Genomic DNA, 19,455 nt, shown 5'->3' with positions numbered 1-19,455 from the left:
AGCACGAAATAAATAAAATATGAAGCATATGGTAAGTTCAGTAAGAAAGATCTGCAATCACTCATCTTCCTGCTTTTCTGTTCTTTACATGACTACTGCTTTACCACACTGTTCATCTCAATGCTGATATCATAACTCTAGTCCAATCATTTTCTCACCTGCCTTTTTTTAAGCCAATCAGCCTCCACTTTGCATGGTTTAAATCTTTCCTCTACATCTATTTTAGCTTGTTATCATTAAAGAGTAGATAGAAAAAAATGGATGTAGAAACCAGGACATCATCAAGTGCCAAAAACTGCAGTTCCTCATCTGGCCACATGAGGCTGGCACCATGTGTGAGTCATACTCCCATAACTTTATAGCATTAAAAAGCCCGTTTACAACCTGGTACAAAATGTGCTTTAGTGTTTAAATGTAGATTTTCTTGTGGCTTAATGTTAAAGCCCACACCTCAATTAAAGCCAAATAACTGGATTCCTACAGAACATTTAAAAACAAAATAAGCTTTTATACTTCACTTTTGATGAGCACTAATTGCACTTATCCATGTTTATGCTAATTATGAATTTGCTCTCATACAGTTTGCTAAACACGCTTGCACTTAGCCCTTCATTCTGTTGCACCACTGTGAACAATTCTTGGCTCCAAACACCACCAACAACATGCTGGACTTGAAAACTAATTGGTGACATCATAGTGGATATCTTTCACATATAGACTCTGTATGGGGTGGCTTTTGGAATCAGCCTCAAGAGTCCATTAGTTTTTGGCTAATCAGTGCTGGTTTTATTTTTAACCCTATAATATTAATGGAATCCAAAAATCTGAAATTCAATACTAAACACAATGTGACAAGCCAATACATTAGACCATTTAAAAAATATTAACATTTTCACTGACGTCTCCATCTAAGAAACTAAAGCTGTGTGGCTACAAAAGAAAAGAAACACTAAAGTAGGATTTTCTGTTTGACCTAACAAAGGTTAAAAATACTTATTTTGCGAGACTTCAAAGGTATTTGTTTTGCACTTGCAAACTACTTTAAATAAATGAAGGGGCAGGATACAGACAAAGGTGTATTGTGTCAAAGGAGTTGTAAAGGGCTGTGCTATTATGTGCAGTTAATTAAAACAGCTGTCACAAAGCACTCAGAAATAACATGAAAGAGGCAGGTTTGGAGTAATGACTGCATGTCAATGCAGCGTTGACTTTATTCTCAAACACATTATTAGAATCTAAAAATAAGGAAATGGGTGCTGTTGCCCAGCGTGCTTTCATCTGCCAAAAAAACCAAACAAAAAACACATTAATACAAAGAGATACAGAACGAGAGCGATATGTCTCGTTATCATTAACACTAGAACAAAAGCTGATTTAAAAAAAACAAAACAAAAACAAATTTAAACACAGCCAACCCAGCAACAGTTAAAGTTTCTTAAATAGCCTCTGTGAACAGAGAGATAGAGATGACAAAGGAGACCATGCAACCCACTTGTGCGTTCTCATTAACACTTCACACACTCACACAGTTTGGATCCAAATCAATATTATCAACAGACATATGCCAGGAGGAGGAGCTGTCATCATACAAAGGGATGTTTTTTTTCAGCAGACAATTGTTTGACATTTTATTATTTCATGGACTAAAATACAGTGGATTTCATCAGGAGAACAACAAACGTTCTTTAATCGTACACAATTATTCACAGTCGGTGCCTGGTTAAACAAACAGCTTCAGGTGCTCTTCCAGATCTTTTTCCAATTTGTCTTGAGCCGAACGAAGCGGTGGGATTTCAGTCATTATCGCAGTGTTCCACACTCACAGTAACCATATGTTCTCTGTCTCTGCAGACACCGAGTGGGACTTCAGACCAGACGGCATCAAACTGAGGGCTAACGTTCATGTGATTAAAGAACCAGTTATCAAACACAATTTGTGTCGTATTTGGTTAATAACATTTTGTTTTTTTTGCCGTTCCTCTGACTTTGGCTATAGAAGGAGACCGCAAGTATGAGTTAAAGAAAAAAGAAACGAGTAATTGTCCTTATATGGACAACTGAAAAGATTATGTTACAGCAATTTACAGCAACTAATTGTAAACACCATCCTTGCAAAAGAGGAACTGGGGCAGATGGGAAATCAGACAAAGGTTGGAGTATATACACCAATATACCTCTCCATGCTGGTGTACACATTTTCAGTTCAATGGTGGTACAATGCAGTAAACAGACAGTAGAAAGCGCCAAATGCAGATGTTTTGTCAGCATTCTCGAGAAATGTTCCATTCTTCTGTTGCTGGAACTATTATTTTAAGAGATAAACTAATTTATTACGGATTTAGACGATCCACTGTGAGTCTGATTTTTGGCTCTCGCTGTGTTTAAGGATGGAGAGAACAAGCTGGAGGTTCTGTGGTGTGGCAGTAGAAGGGCTTGGCAGAAGGTTGATGCCATTTGGTCCTGAGATTAGCTCAGATACAGAGGTTTGTCTCTCTGGAGAGCCCTGGAAGCAGAGAGGAGAATCAATAAGGACATGTTTGACACGCTTCATTGTTTCAATGATGACCACGAGTTTTTCCCCTTTTGTTTCCTAACGAGCCTCAAGAAAAATCAAGTCTGTTATAAGATTATATGAACTGGTTTTGGTCATTTCTACTCTAGATTAATTTACATTAATCCAAATCTTTTGTATGCCGAGGTGATATGCATTTAAAGTGATTAATGTAGACTGCAGAGTACACATTGGTTAATATTACAGGTAATACAGTTGTATTTCATTTTAATCCCACGCATCTGCTTTTAGGCATTTTTCTACATTCATATGGAAACTGAGAACTACTGCTAAAAGGTTTTTATATTTAGCTAAGATAGAAAAGCTTCTGCTTCACTGGATGGCTATCAAGAGCAGTGGGTAAATGTTCCTCACATTATTATATATGAAAGACTAATAGAAACACCACATTCCCATCATGTTTTCAACACCAACTTTCCTTTGTCTTTCATTGACATCGTCTCACTGTATTCTCTTATCCTTTAACAGTTTAGCAGCACCATCTGGACAGGTAACATTTTCTTTCTGTTATTTTGTTTAAATATATGCTGCACCTAGAAACCCATCTAATAATAGTGCAGTTGAATCAGTGAGCAATGACAGACAGGCTGGTTGTTCCATGGTGGAAGTATTTGCATTATTTTGTGTCAGCCAATGATAAGTGTCTATCAGCTGCTAAGGAGCTCTGCTTTGCATTTGGAAGAGTTACCTTAATGCTAACTACAGCTCCACAACACTAGTGGTTAGGCTCACTGGGCAGGACAGCCCTGAAATCACAGTTAGCTAACTTTTACTTTGGCTAAAGCTGTTAATTCAATAGAAATTACCAAGCTTTTTGCTGGTTATGTGGTGGTAGAGATGCTAAATGCAAAAGTGAAAGTTAAACGCAAACTTTGACTAACAATCTCTCTTCTTACAGTATGGAATATAATGTTACATGCCAACTTTTTAAATGGTACTAATACTGCTATGTTACAAGTTACTTTTAAAAGTTTTGTTATCCAGGATTATAATAACATGTCACAGACTTCCACACAGGAAAGGTGTAGTCAGAAAGGGGTTGTTGCTGCTCTTGAAATGTATCTTTGATGTTACTTTTTTCCCCCTCCATGAACCATGTTTTCTTGATCGGATGTGGCCACTGCCATCTGTAACCACACATCATCTAACATCACTGCAGACAACAACACGTCTGTCGAGTATTGGGTTTCTTTTTAAACACCTGCAATCCAGTGCAGTGTTAGTACACACCCGTTGCCATGGTAATCAGTGCTCCAGTCCAGAGAGGGGTGATGATTCGGTGTATGCCGACCCATCTGGTGGTAATCCACCGATGATGACATCACTGCTCCACTGTTCATGATACCTCCACCTATTGGCTGGTAGTCAGATTGGAGGGAGGGAAGGTAGCCCTAAACAAACAAACAAACAAACAAACAACCCCAAACAATTAAATTCAAATTCTATTTATAATGTGCCAAATCACAACAACAACAACTGCCTCAAGGTGTAAACAAACAAAACGATTATAACTTATTTAAAATAAATAAATAAATTCAAGAGGGAGCACCATTAACAATAAGTTAGTGATTTCAAATATGCATTTGACAAAAAAGGAGACCTTGAAAATATTCATTCTTTAACTAAATCACAATTACAAGCCCACTTTGTTCTGAGTGGCCACTTTCAAAGCTTGCAACAGGACAGGATTTGTGAGCGCCGCAGTGGAGAGTTCTAAAACAGTAACATATTGTGGCCCCAGATATAAATGTATGTGTCAGATCACATTAGCTGGTGAAATAATTTAGCAAGCTAGCCAACTAGTATTTCCACTTAGATGAAAGCAGTAATGTTAGCAAGAAGGTTAGTATGTACGGAGCCCCTCTGATGACATGGTCCAAAAAATAAATAAATTGTGGCCACAAAATACTACTTCGTGGGCACGAAATAGTATAACGTGCCCACAAAATACTTATTTGTGGCCACGAAATACTATTTCAAGGGCACGAAATAGGTATAACGTGGCAACGAATTACGCATTTGTGGCCACGAAATAGATGTGTGCACATCATATTGATACAATTCCTGGACAGCTGCGTAGAGACATAAGCATGAGAGTAGGCTAAACCTATAAACCATGGACAGAGACGGTATGATTGATTTTTATTTTAGGCTGGGAATGAGCTACAAATGCATTTTGAAAAGCCTGGCAATGCAAGGAACCATTATTACGGAGAGACATTTAAACAGGATATTGAGAGCCCAGTTGCTTTACAGACGTAAGTACGACCTGGACGCCGGGATCGATTTTATTGTCAACCAACTGCAAGGGGCTGGGAAAGATCACAGTTATCGGTCAAGTGTTTCGTGGCTACAAATTAGCATTTCGTGTGCATGTTATACATATTTCGTGCCCACAAAATAACATTTTGTGGCCACAAATAAGTATTTCGTGGGCACGTTATACTCATTACGTATATTTTGTGGCCACAATTTATTTATTTTTTGGACCATGTCATCAGAGGGCCTCCGTAAGTATGCAATGTTAAATGAAATTTTATTTTAAGAGATAGTTTGTAGTTTGTCCATTGTAACAACCCTTATTATGACATAGCACCGCTAGGGAGTGTCGTCCTATTATTGTAGTAGTTTGAGAGTCTCCTAGTGTGAGTGCAGAGGCCGTCATTACAGCCAAGCATCTGTTTAGAGAGACCGTACCACTGTAATGGGCTGGCGCCGGCGACTACCTACCCCCGGCACATGCATGTACGAATAGAGTAGAGCCGTGGACACCTAGCTTGTATGGTCTTGTTCTGCTAATATAACCAACTAAAGGTCTTTTGTTCTATTTAAGTGACTCGCCTCCGAGTTGTCCGGCTAACCTCCACACCACATGCCCGCTGGACCTTCCTCGCCAGACCGCCGTTAGCATGTTAGCAAACATGGTAGCGTTAACACAAGCCAAAAGTTTATGTTAAACCCAAACTTAAACTTCTTAAACCCAAGCCCCACGTTTCAAATTCCCTGCTGATGACCGATAGTTAAATACAATACTGGTGCTATCTATACTGGTTGATGAGATGGTTTGATTTCATAGATAAAATTAGTTTTTATCTGGCAAAAAGTTAGCTTACCTGCTAGTGCTAACAAACCGCTTGAGACCCAGTGCGACAACCATACAGTACATTTTTACACTTATGTAGCGATGCCATGCATTTATGATTCCTAGCATGCACAGCAACAACAATCCGATGACAATTAAATAAATAAATATTATTTTAACAACCTGTAACACAAAACAGTTCCTGCTAAAGGTGGAAAAAGATTAACTTATTTCACCTATTTCCCCACTTAGGTCACAAATGCACTGTGACTTGCTTGCCTGCTAATATTGCTGCTAGTAAAATAATAATGAAGTGTTTTTGTCCTTATGTGGAGTTTGTGTCATAGAACGAGTCTATGTCACAGCTGCTCATTGTTGATGGTGAGACAGGAAAAGTAGCATTGAAGAAAAATACTGGGGTCTCTCTTTTGTTACACTAGATGCATTCAGACAATAGCAATAAAAGTGTTTAACAAGAAAAAAATGAAAGGTTTAAAGGAGAAGTTGTCCTGAATAGTCTGAGAGGGTTCACTGTGCCAAACATAACTTTAGTGAAAATTTAGTCACAGTACTTGAAAAAAGCAGGTAAAAAGTAAAATCTTTTTTTCTTGCATTAAAGTGTCATTAAGGAAAGTTTTAATGATATACTGTTTATTTCCCCCTTCAACTTGAATTAGTCCATGGACAGCTGATGGGTTCTGAAAGCCATCTATTAGCACATCTTTGGCAGAATGGTTTCAGATGAACAGAGATAGGAATGAAGTTCTGAATGAAACTCGCATGAAAAGGAGAGGGATGGGTCGCAGGTTCATGAGCAGTAATTACAGAATTTTGAGAGCTTTTCTGATTCTATCTCCCAGGAGGAGGGAGGGAAAAAAGTGAAAATGTAAAGTTAGGAGGAAGAGGAAAAAAAACATCAGCAAGCATGTCTCTAACCATAGGATACTCGAGGGAGGAGAGAGATGGAAAAATGAGTGTGTAAAATGACAAAAGTGTGTATGTGGGGGAGGGGGGACTGAAAGGGAAGTTAATCTGAGTGTTGTGAGTGAAAGAGGAGAAAGAGGAGGACAGCAGGTGGTTTGGTTCCCCCTGCTCTCCTCTCCCCCTCCTCCTCTACCTCACCTATTCATCTATTGTTGAGCAAATTCTTCTCCTTCACTCCTTCACAAAGACCCCATCTGCCTCTTTTGTCTCTCTCTCTCTCCTCTCTCCCTTCCCCCATCAGTTCTCACTCTTGACTCAGTAAAAAAAAATAAAACTTTTAGCGCTCTGTAGCTGTGTCCTCTCATTTTTGCCTTCTCTTTTACTTTTCTGTGTTTTCGGGTCTCTCTTTTTCTAAAAATATGCAAAATGGAGGAGAGAAAGGGATTATGGGAGTTGGGGATTAAAAAGTGTACCATAAAAAGGAAGGGGGATCAAATGGGAAGTGAGGCTCAGTGGTAATCTTTGGATTTTAACTATTCTGGAGGAAACCGTCTTCCATGAATTCATATCATAGCTGTTCATCTTTTCTTTTTCCCCTCTGTTCGCAGAAATACTAAATGAGCAGCTAACACTGACAGTAAAGGCAGAGAGGCTGACTGACAGACTGATTGACTCTGTTACAGTCGAGGTAAGTCCTTTTTCAGCTGTGTAACATTGTCGGTTTAACTAATCTTAAAGTGACAACATTCTGCCATTTAGACATTTAATCACTAACATTCAGGCAAATCCACATCAGTGATGGAGAAAGCCATGGTACCTGTGCCAAAAGACTTCAAACACCTGCCAGCAACACCATTAGTGATGGGTAACCACATGTTCTTACATGTAGTTAAACAGCAGTATCTGTGTGTTGTAGCTGTCCTCACCCCTCACACCATCTCAAAGTATTACTAGCAAAAATGACTTTTGCCAATTATGCAGCAAATGTGGTTGGTGCATTGCACTTTTTTCCTACTTCCACATCAAACCGATATCAAACGCACAAACACAACGGTTGCTCAGCGGGTTCTTGGAGTTGTCCACACTTATTTAAGATTTATGCTAAAACAGATACATATAATTAAGACATGGAATCATTCTAAGTGAACAAAATCTTGTAGTAAACTGAATCAAATGCTGCGTCACCATTACGGTCCAACACACACATAAATGACCTTATGACCCACATCTGATGGAAACAGGGCAGCGACTTGTCCCTGCAGATTGATTGTAGGAGAAATTAGGAAACACACATACATACACACGCATGTGTCATTATCATCATAGTAAGATTTATCAAGTGCAACTGACCTGTGTCATAGCAGGGGAGTGTGCCATTCCCATTGAGTGGCCACTGAGCTGCTGGTGCTGATGGTGTGGATTGTGCAGCCCTCCCAGGTGTGCCTGGCTGTGGAGCGGAGGGCTGATCTGGAGAGGAGGGGTGGATGCGGCCGCTACAGTGCCAAGAGACATGGCTCCCTGATGGGGGACGCTGGCTCGTGGCACCGTCCCTCTGGAGGACAAAGCCTGGAGCTGGGGATGTATCTGAGGGTGGGGAGGGGGAAGATGGGGGCTGAGGCCAGGGCTCGAAGTGTGGGAAGGGTGTGAGGGGTGAGGGTAGGGCATGTACATGCCTTGATGGTGATGAGGAGGGAGAGGGTGGCTGAGTGGGCTGGAGGAAGAGTGCTGCCCTGGGTGACCAGGGTACACTGAATGTTTGGGTGTAATCATGGAGGTAGAAGAGGGGGAAGATGAGGAGGAAGAGTGGGTTTGCTTCATTTCAGATGGGTCATTGTAACTCTGTAGAAGAAGAAAAAGGAAAACTGAAAATCAGGAATTTTCTGACCCTTCACTCTTATAATCCGTAACTTAACTTGGCGTGTATCAGTGTGTGTAGCGCACCTGTGAAACCAGACTGGCTCTGTAGGCAGCCAGCTGTTTGAGATACTCCTTCTTAGCTGTCTCAGTCTTCTTCTTGTACACCTGAAACGCAAACATTTAACTCTGAAAGTGTGAACCTTCATCACAGCATTTGATAAACAAAAGGCACAACTACAAAAATTAGGTTGGATTTAATCAGAATAATAATAATATCACTCTAGTGCTGAGCTAATGCCTTTTTCTAATAACACAAATTTATCAATTCCCAAAGCATGTGCCAATACTCTCTGAAGCCCAGCAGCGATCAGTCCAGCTGACATGCCACTTGTATAACTGTTAGGTTCACATTAATGACTGTGAATCTCATTGGTATTGTTAGAGCTCACATTCCCCTAATAAACGGTTGATTCCTGTCACAAACATGATGCTGACACTTATCGCCTTTTTCACGCACTCTGCATTTGCTTCCTTCATGATGTCACAGAATAAAATGAGCATGTTATGCCTCAAGGCCAAGAGTGCAGTAATGCTAGTGCTTCTCTGAAGCTATATCTGCACTCCACACTGTATATAAATGCCACTTGTTTTGCACATGTTCAACTACCAACCTCTGTATATTTTATATATTTTATTTTATTGTTTACTCTATTTAATTTGTAAAATATGTATATACACACACACACACACGTAGAAAAACATATTTAGTATACACATCCAGTAATGCACACACTCTTATATTGTACATATATTTATTACTCTCAGATTTAGCCTTTCTTATATTTTGCTTGTTTTATGTTATTGTATTTTTTTTTTGCACACCTCTGTTGCTTGTGAAGCTCGCACACAAGAATTTCACTCGCATATACTGTACCAGTGTACCTGCACACGTGATGTGACAATAAAAGTGATTTGATTTGATTTATTTAGACAGTGGTGATATAAACAAATCACTAATGTCAACATTCTCTCACAAATATAAAAATAGTGTTTGCCATCATCCCAACCTCAATTTTGCATCCTAATTTTGGATTTTACTGTAAACTGATACCAAATACAAAAGACAGATGAGAGGAATGAGAATCAGTTCTGTATATTATGCAAGTACCAGAAAAAACGACTTACTGTTAAATTTGAGTACACCTGTTTTAGCTTCATTTCACTGTTGGTACTCAGCTTTTAAAATGCTACTGCTGATTTTTAAGGATCTTCGTGGCATCCGTCCTCTATATGACCTGCTAGTCAGACATGAGCTTCGACAGAGCCTGAGATCTTTGAACAGAGGACATCTGTTAAAACTGCAGCTGGCAGACATTTGCTGTCAGAGCCCTAAGCTGTGGGATGAACTGCCTGAGTATTCAGGTTAAGTCGGTCACTCACAGACCAACGAAGACTAACTTATCGGTAAGCCGTTTCTGATTTGATTTTGATCTGTTTTAATATGTTTTCTCTCTCTGCTTAATCATTTTTAGTGTGTGTTATGCTCATGTTCTTAGCAGTATTTGATTTTCTGATGTTCTTGCTTTGGGCCGTGTTAATCATTTTGTTTCAAAATGAGCTCTATAAAAGTGAAGAGCCTGCCTTCACAGTATCAGTTTTAACTAGAACTTTGCAGAATTACTATCAGTTTGGTTGCAATTTTGTGCAGCAAACCACCAATAAGCAGTGACACTCATCGGAATCAATATGAGTCATGGGGGTGGGGTGGTGCTAATGACATTTTTGGAAATGTTTCACATATGAAGGGAGACGTCACAAAAAACTGAACTACTGAGATACAGTGAAATTTGTCTTTTCCTATTTATTATCCCTTATTCCTACTTTAGTACAGCCTTCCCTCCCCTTACCTGTTTCTCTTCTTCTGCCAGACCATCCCACATGGAGGCCACAATTTTTGACACCTCCCCAAAGGTGGCATTGGGGTTCTGTGCCTTGATATTAGCCTGGGTGTCCCTGAAGAACAACGCGTAGGCAGACACTGGCTTCACTGGTTCATTGGGGTCCTTTCGTTTCTTTTTCTTTGGCGTTTTCGGTTTCTTGGAGATGTCCGCTGCTGCTGGCCTCTTCTCTCCCTGCCGAAACAGAATAAAGGTTAACACTGTATATAGAGAAAATGTGAATGGATGAATATATAGATCCTAGGTCACCAATAGGTGGACTGCGACTATTACTAGATTTTGACAGACTGTTTTTATTTTTCAGCTTTTCTCTTGTTTACGGTAAGGTTATTTTAACCTCCTTTGCCTTTACAGTTGTCAGTGTAATTAATTATTAAGGAAAAACATAGAACAATCTCAGCCAATAAAAAAGCGCATGTGAAAACAGTAATTCAGAGAAACAGACAGAGGGAAAAGGAGTGTTAACACCGAGATGGTTTGCATGTGAAGTGTAGTTAAGGAAAAAGAAGAAAAAAGGAAACTTAAATGAAACCTTTTCATTTCTCAAAATTAAACATTTTATTTGAAGACACCTTTTTTAAAAAAAAAAAAAAAAAAAAACTCCAAATCCTGTTTTACTTGAAATGAGAAAAGAACATTTTATTATTATTTTATTGTTAGAGTACCTGCCAGTCCATTGTAAAAGTTAATTGCAAACGTTAAAATACTGTTAAATTGTACTTTCTTTTACAACTGTCAGTCTACTTGAAAACATATTTTACATATATATAATTATGTGGAACTTTATGATTTTCTGGACCAATGTTTGAGGAAATTTTCTCTAACTGGACCTCCTTAAATTTTACTTGGATACCCCCGATATAGACTGACAAAGAGAAATTTGTATATAACACGTAAAGCATAAAATGTTAGAATGTAAATTAAATATATCCTTAAAAACTGTAGAGTGAGTGATTTTCTTTCTGTTGTCAGCAAGTTTGCATTTGAACAATTCACACCAAAACTGTTTTTAAAACATGTCCTCAGCTAATCTTTGATGTTAAGCAATAAGTAAACCGCAGAGATGGTCTTAGGGAAAGTCCCCACCAGCAGAAGAGCCTCTCAGTAGAGTGGTTACAGTCATTGCTGCGCTAAACGGGTGAAGTCGCCATAATACCTCAGCAAAAGCAGCACATCTGCTCAAACGTTATTGTCTATATGGTTCTAAGTTATTCTTCTGAGAAACTTTCACTAATTACTGATTATCATTTAACAGTGTTCAGATCATATACTTTATGTCATAACAACATAAGCCCAGCTGAGGAAGAAGAATTTTCTATACTGTTAAAGAAATCCTTGTATAAATGTGTGCTTGAGGTGCACATGACGTCGGGGGCTGATGTGCAGTTTGCTCACATGTTTAAAGGGCACACTGCATACCATGCTGAGATGCGTCAAGTTATTGGCTAATAGCTTTTTGGAAACCACCTTGTTAGTGCAAAAATGCCTGTCAAATTGTGTCATCTTTGACAATTTTCATGGATTTACCTAAAGAAGTAGTATGTAGTCATATGTTTTTGCAACAGGCTGCTAGTAACGATGTGCCTAGAGGTACAATATAGAGTTGTGTCATTGCTATGTTATCTAATATGTTTAAACACAACACTGGTTTATCACTTGAGGTCAGTGTTATTAAGTGGCTTAGTGAACAATTCTCTGAAAATGAGTGAAAAAGCAGCCAATGTCCAAACCATAACTTTGAAAGACATTCAGAAAGCTGGAAAACTAGTGCTCAATAACACTTTAAAAATGACAAGAAATGATATAAAGAAATGTTGAGAAAGGGCGTTAAAACATAATTAAGTAATTAATGTTTGACTGAAAACAGCAAGTCTGAAAATAATACTACACACAAACTGGAAAGTGAAGGAAAGTACTGGACCCAGGGTGCAAAGTTATGACATCATAATGTCACGATTGGTCAAGCTGCAATAATGACCCTTGAGCAACATTATTGTGTCTACAAATTATATTAAAGTGGTATCAGTTGTGCTGCTTTCTCTATGATTTGATGGCTGCTAGCTGTTGCAGTGATTTTCTGTAGAGAAATACATTTTCACTTAACCAAAACAAACTCATCTAAGCTGCTTCATCAGCACAGTATGTGCTTGAATCAAATTCATCTGTCTGCAGCCTTACATCATAGGAAAAAAATTCCTCCTGCTGTTATCTGATTCACGTAACATCACCATCTGGCCAATGGCATAACCAAAATCTTTGGACCCTTCACTTGGATTATGAAGAAGGTCATATTTAGCCTGTAATGCTGCACCACAACTGCACTTTCTTTATCATGGTAAATTAATGCCTTTAATATTGCTCTTATGAATACTTTTTCTTCCTTAAAGCACTCTAAACCATCTGTGAGTAAAAGCCGCCAGATAAATTAATCTGCATTGTCTAATAAGCACACTGGGTTTTCCTGAGCTTGCATACGGCTCAATAAAGGGGTGCCCCTGTTATGATGTGTATGAGTATCAGACTAATTTTTGCTCTTTTATTTTCCACCCTTCCCTTCCTGAAGAAAAAATTACCTGCACAGTGGCTTATACCGTTTCCTATCTATAGTGTGTGACCAAGTTGGTAAATATTATTCAGCAACACAGTAATAGTTTCATTTCCCCAGAAAACGAGCAGTTAGTTTGGAGCGGTGTGAGACAGCCAACGACGAGAGAGCTGATTTCTGTCTAGTTGATATGCATGGAGAATGCCTCCATGATGACACATAACATTATTAAAATAGCTCTCTCACAAAAGAAAACACAACTGGGTGTTACAGCCCAACAAGATGTGAGTCATTTGAACAGAAGATGCTGCGTCCATGTGTCTGTGTGTTGTTACCCTGAGTCCATCATCATTGTCGTCCTCGTGTGCTGAACTGGAGGGAGATGGTGTGGCAGATTTACTTCCAGGAGGTGAAGGGGAATTATGGGTAGCAGAGTTCCCACTCAGTCCCAGCTGGGATTGGTTGATGGTGGACAACTGGTTTTGCTGGCTCATGCCTGATTGGCTCTTGGGCCCAAGCGCTGCTTCGATTGGCTGTTGGCTGCTGGTAAACCGAGAATCTGAATTCACCATCTGCTGCATCTGTGTAAACAAAACAAGTGATTATGGCAGTGAAAAAAGTGGATGACTTCCCTTTATTGCATTTATGTTTAAAATATTCCAATCTGCTGTTAGCTCTCTTAGCTTTTCATTATTGTACATTATTGTAGAATCTTTGTTACAAAAAGGCAAAACACATTATGTAATGCACTACAGCCTGGGATGCAAAATCCAATCAGTATTAGTTGATTTGGATAAGAATAAAAATTAAAAAAAATGAAGCATCCTTGATCTGGGCCTCTGTGTGTGGACATTCTACCCCTCATTTGATCAGGTTTTGTCTCTGCTATGTAGCAGTCCGGGATTAACTGATAATGAAATCTCACAGTAATGGTGGTAACAACTGACAGGTCTGAGGAAAGATGGTATCAGAAGCCCAAAAGTATTCTCTACAGATCTTAAACTCCACTGCTACTCCCATGAGAAGCTAGTGCAAAACTTCACATGTGGGAGAGGATGAGTGCAAAGTAAATAATAACGTACTACCTTACTGCGTGAGTGCCTTAATTATTAGACTGCAATGTCTGTCAAATCCCGGGCTTACGTTTATAACAATGGTATGGCAGATACCAACACTTTCCACTGAGTTTTCTCTTATTTATTCCCCCTTACAAACAAAGAATTATTTAATATAACTAAAAAAAAGAGCAAACTTTAAACTTGAAAACTTTCTTTACCTTACAAAATAAACTGATGTGAGCCATTTGTTGTTGTGAGTTTATATAAATAAAAGTCAATTGATTAACTGTATGAACACAATGAAGGGTTGAACAATGCTGAACAAATCCCACAAAAAACTCAAAACATAATATTTCATCTTTTTTGTTAATGTTATTAAGTAGATGTCAAAACATATTTATTAAATATAGAAAATCATTTACTTAAAGAAATGAATGACTTGATACAAAGATATCTCCTTGTGTCCCGTTTTTGTGTGAACACTTGTAATAGTTGAGTTTTTACTGCCATTCCTAAGGTTGAGCTCTTCTTGCAGTGAGCCAGTCATCAGCGATATTCAGTCCACTTCTCAGGAAAACAAAAGTTATCACTGCTAACACCACAGATGTGGGGACTTTGACACCTATGATCACAAATATGAAGACGGGACTCCGATGATGGCTTGTATTTAGAGTTTCCTCTTAGTAAGCATGTGAATAATAACGGATGTGGTCTAGTGTGATGTGTCCCTGTTGGGAACATGTTACCTCAACTCGGCTTCTGTGTCTCGGCAGCGGTCTCTGCTTTGGCGTTTCGATAGAACTGTGAGTGACATTTCTCTTACATGGGAACAGGTTTCAGAACGATGTGTATGTGCTGATGGAAATGCTGAAAATACGAGCTGTGGTTTGACATTGCCTGGGTTGGGACTTTAATAAATGTCATAGTAATAAACTGTCAAAACACCCTATCGCCATAACTTTCCACAAATGCTTTTGCTCTTTGCCAGATTTATTTGACAGCAAAACTATAAAAAGAGGAAATGATATTAGAGCTTCATTAAAAATCTAATATTTTCTTACTATACCTACTGAAATAAAATTACAAATCAATATTTAGTTATTTTATTTGATTACAATCTTACTATGCTCAACTCTATTACAAATTTTAAACTGCCTGGTTCTGAATAACAAAGAAAAGGAGCAAAGGTACCAATGGAAAATTCAGAGCAAGATATGTAACAAATGCCCGTAACATCACGAGTAGCAACAGTTAACTGGAAATAAAGGTCGCAAGGTTATACCAGAGGCTGTAGGCACAAAATAACAAAACTGTTTCACAGATAAAAACATTATCGATGGAGAAAAAAAAAAATCTGATTTTCCTTTGCGGGGGTCATTTCTGATGATGGCCTAAGACAGCCACAGAGGGGAAACCCCCGAAGGCTGAGTAATGACTGACTCATGCCATGAAACAAGTGCTGTATGCGGTATTTTCACACCTTCACACAGGTGTGGTTATTACTGGATTTCATTATGAAAAGTAGAGGTGAAAAATTCTAAATATGTTCCTGTTTTTAGTCAAATACAATCTGTATCACTCCTTTGCATGCAATCTCAAAACTGCCAGCAAGAGCTGCCATCATGCCTGAACAAACAGAAAAGCCATTTACCTACATGACATTTTACAACAAGCATGCCAAATAAAGGATTTATAAAGTTGTTTTTTCCTGGTCAATTAAACAACAAAATGTCAGCTTAGTAAACATAGATGAACATACAATATGTTTAATGTGTAAACAAGACTGCATATAACATTCAGGATACTATAACAAATAAACTGGTCCTTGGTTTGGTCCTAAAATGATTTAAATACAACTTCAGATGAGCTAGAAAGCATATTATATATTACAGCCTGCCATTATTTATTTAACGATTTAGTCAAAATGCAGAAGCACCATGTGAAAAACTAACCATACCCTTTGCTTCCATAGAGGTTAAGACACTAAGCAGCAAACATCAGGAAGTGTGAGCACCTTAATGTTTTGGCATTTTACAGGTTTGGAGCATTCAGGTGAGTGTTAACGCAATGCCAAGGAAGAAAGATCTCAACGTGATTGGAATGCCGCTGGTTAAGAAAGCTGCGTATAAACAAAGTGAAGCATCAATGTAAAGATGAATGGACCAAAATTCTTCCAAAAAAATGCGAGCGACGAATACTTGTACTTAGTTTTTCACAATCTGCATTTTGGCTTTGTTTGACTAAATAATGATGTGGTGCAATACACCATGAGTCATTGGTCTGATGTTGTATTTACCCAAGTGTAAGACCTGCTATGGACAAGATAATTTTTTATTTCGTCCTGAAATGTAAAATCATAGAAATGATAGAAGGTGTACTTTCTTTTAACCTTGATTGTATTTAAAAAGTTATTTTCCAAAGATCAATTTGATCTTTGATTGTGTTGTTTATCACTATACATCTATATCTAAGGGGTTTCCTAGCTAAATGGGCTTAAATGGGAGTGAATGCATAGTGACAATGACTGACATATTTAATTAAAGCAAAGAGTCTGTGTTACCCAATTTAATATGCATTTTCTTGTCATTTTATACTCTGGTTAAATAAACCCCAGTTAAGAAATATTTTTAAAATGGCACAAGTGATATTCCCTTTGTTTGGCATCAAGACTGTTTTTATATGGAAGTAAAACCCTGTTGAAGCCAGCACCATTGCTTGTGGTTACTGACACTGGGACTCAAGGACAAGTAGATGCACGAAACATTCACATTTAATGTGGAAAGTTTTCAGATTTTAAATGTTTTATCAATAAAAACTACTGATATTTTTTTGGGGGGGGGGGGGGGGGCTTGGAATTCAACCCACAACTGCTTTCATTAAGGCTTCACCTAAACGTTGCCTTCATTGTTATTCATGTTTTTAATAAGTAACCGCAAAATCCCCAGATAATATCCTAGAGCTCACTTGTTACCAAAATGAAAGACCAGAAGAAGAACAACTAACTCTCATCTTTAAGACTTAAGTCATCAAATATTTTTACCTTTTTGCACAAACAATTTTCACACATCCATCAGCTATAATCGATTAATCAACTAATTGCTGCAGCTTCAATTAGAACAGTGACTTACAACTGAGCAGTTGTAAGTTGTGTCTAACAGATTTTAAATTTAGAAATCTTGCTGCGTGTCTGCAACTGAAATATTAGGATAAGCAATAATTACATTGCACCACATCATATGAAATGTGTATAATAATATGGATGGCAGCACATCTTCTGGATTTCCAATTAAAAAGCTGAGATGGAAATATCTGTTCAGGCGACAGGTGTTCAGGAAAATATATCATAGTACTTCCCAACACCGCATAAAGCAGATGTACGAAGCGCTCCACAATGAACTCGAAATACTAGAGGGTTTGTAAACTTGTAAATGTCATCATGCAATCTGTATTATCATTTATGATTTGTTTGTATTTATTCATAATGCCCAATTTTGGGGCGACACATTTCTGCAGAGTGGTGCTCATTCCTGCGTTCATACATTTGAGTTCACAGCTTGTTCCTTCACTATACAATAGACAAAAGGAAAAATGCTGTTTCGTAAAGGTAAATATCACAGAATGAGTTGGAACCAAGTTCCACCAAAATCACCATTCAGAGCAACAACTTCCAATCAGACTGCAGCCAAACATAAAAACAGAGCCATCCACATCTGAATGTTAACTGCATCTGAGTAGTCCTGCCCGTCCTAGGAATCTCTCACACACACACACACACACACACACACACACACACACACACACACACACACACACACTCACACACACTCACACGCACACACACTCACACACGCACACACACACACACGCACACACACACACACGCACACACACACTCACACGCACACACACTCACACACACTCACACACACACACACACACACACACACACACACACACACTCACACGCACACACACACTCACACGCACACACACTCACACACACACACACACACACACACACACACACGCACACACACTCACACGCACACACACACACACTCACACGCACACACATTCACACACACTCACACACGCACACACCTTCTTGCTACCACCCTCCCAACATTAGGCTGAGCCAGGCACGGTTGCTAGGCAACCATAATTCATGGACTGGCAATAAATGTATGTTAGCATGAAAATATAAAACTGAGGTACAGAGAAGGGAGAAACTGAGACAGACAGCGACTGAGAAATAAGAGCTTACCTTTATTCCCTTCAGCCCATTAAAATAATTATCTGTATTGTTCCGCATTTAACAAGCAGGTTAATCACAATCAAAGAGTCTGAATCTGAAAAAAAAACTGAATATATTTAAAAGTTATTTACAACAGTCTATTCACCTAAAGTCAAAGCTGACAGCTTTCTGTGTTTTTTCAAAATGATACTTAATATTACAGCAGGTACACTTCATATGGAGACAAGAGACAAAAAGGCTGAAAGATCAAGAGTGGGAGATGAGAAAGTTTCATTCTTAACAAACACTGGAGCAATCTTTATTACTGAGACTGACAAGTACTGATACTGTTTCCTCTGAACAACCTTTTTTTTTTGACAGTTCAAATAACTATGAGTCTCGAGTCTGGCTTTCATTTCTTTACTGTATCACAGTGAGCCACATGTGAATGTCACCGCTAAAAGCAAGAGTTTCACTTTACTGTGAAACGAAGATTGAACATAAGAAGAAAATGTCAGATCAACCAGCTGCCATGATTGGCCTTCAAATAACACTGCCCTGGGCAATATCCTCTTTCACACAGTTAAGCTGAATAAACCATTAAAGAGTACAGTTAAAAACATATAAAGCTGTCAGTTTCACTCTCTTGGAGTCTCCATTTCCTTGAAATAAGTACATTTGTACTTTTTGTACCTAATTGAAAAGATAATTTTGCAATCATGTGTTTTTGTTTATAGATTTCCATCCATCTTCTTCCACTTATCCGATTTAGGGTTGTGTTGGGGCTGGAGCCAATCCCAACTGTTACAGGTTGAGAGTCAGGGCACCAGTCTGTGGCAGTGCTAACACAAAGAGAGAGAGAGCTATTCGCCCCTACAGCCAGTCTACCAGTTAACCTAACATACAGGACCCAGAGAGAACCCACACACACGCATAGATTCCACACAGAAAGGCCCCATCTTGCCAGTGGATTTGAACCCTTGGACCCTTTTGGTATAAGGGTCCAAGGCTGTGCACAAGACTGTGTGCAAGTCTTTTCAAAACCTAAAGAGTAAATTTTCTTTCCAGTATGTCATTGTTTTTCTTGAGTGGGATATGATTTCATCGTTGTAATAGGGCTATAAAAATACACACACTGATCTTGGGCTACATTTAGGCCTAACGCAGCTGAGTTTACGATGATTATTTTTTAGGCTAATTATAAGCCATTGAAGACCAGACATAT

At 38.6% G+C, this 19,455-nt stretch overlaps 1 protein-coding gene across 1 annotated transcript in view; it reads right to left on the bottom strand.

The window, feature by feature from the left end:
- Nucleotides 1-1,173: 1,173 nt before the first annotated feature.
- The window catches only part of tox (thymocyte selection-associated high mobility group box), a 60,925-nt gene continuing 42,643 nt past the window's right edge, over nt 1,174-19,455 (bottom strand). Inside the window, exons 5-10 of the mRNA XM_085438964.1 lie at nt 13,274-13,519; nt 10,343-10,567; nt 8,520-8,600; nt 7,929-8,417; nt 3,803-3,963; nt 1,174-2,503 (exon numbers count right to left, since the gene is read on the bottom strand). Coding sequence (XP_085295090.1) covers nt 2,467-2,503; nt 3,803-3,963; nt 7,929-8,417; nt 8,520-8,600; nt 10,343-10,567; nt 13,274-13,519 — 1,239 coding nt within the window. The 3' untranslated portion in view covers nt 1,174-2,466. The remainder of the gene's footprint in view (nt 2,504-3,802; nt 3,964-7,928; nt 8,418-8,519; nt 8,601-10,342; nt 10,568-13,273; nt 13,520-19,455) is intronic.

This window comes from Copadichromis virginalis, linkage group LG18, assembly GCF_057382275.1.
Source record: "Copadichromis virginalis isolate Kocher_CV1m ecotype Utaka linkage group LG18, C_Virginalis_male_GT1.1, whole genome shotgun sequence".
NCBI lineage: Eukaryota > Metazoa > Chordata > Actinopteri > Cichliformes > Cichlidae > Copadichromis > Copadichromis virginalis.
This window is presented reverse-complemented; position numbering and strand designations above follow the sequence as displayed.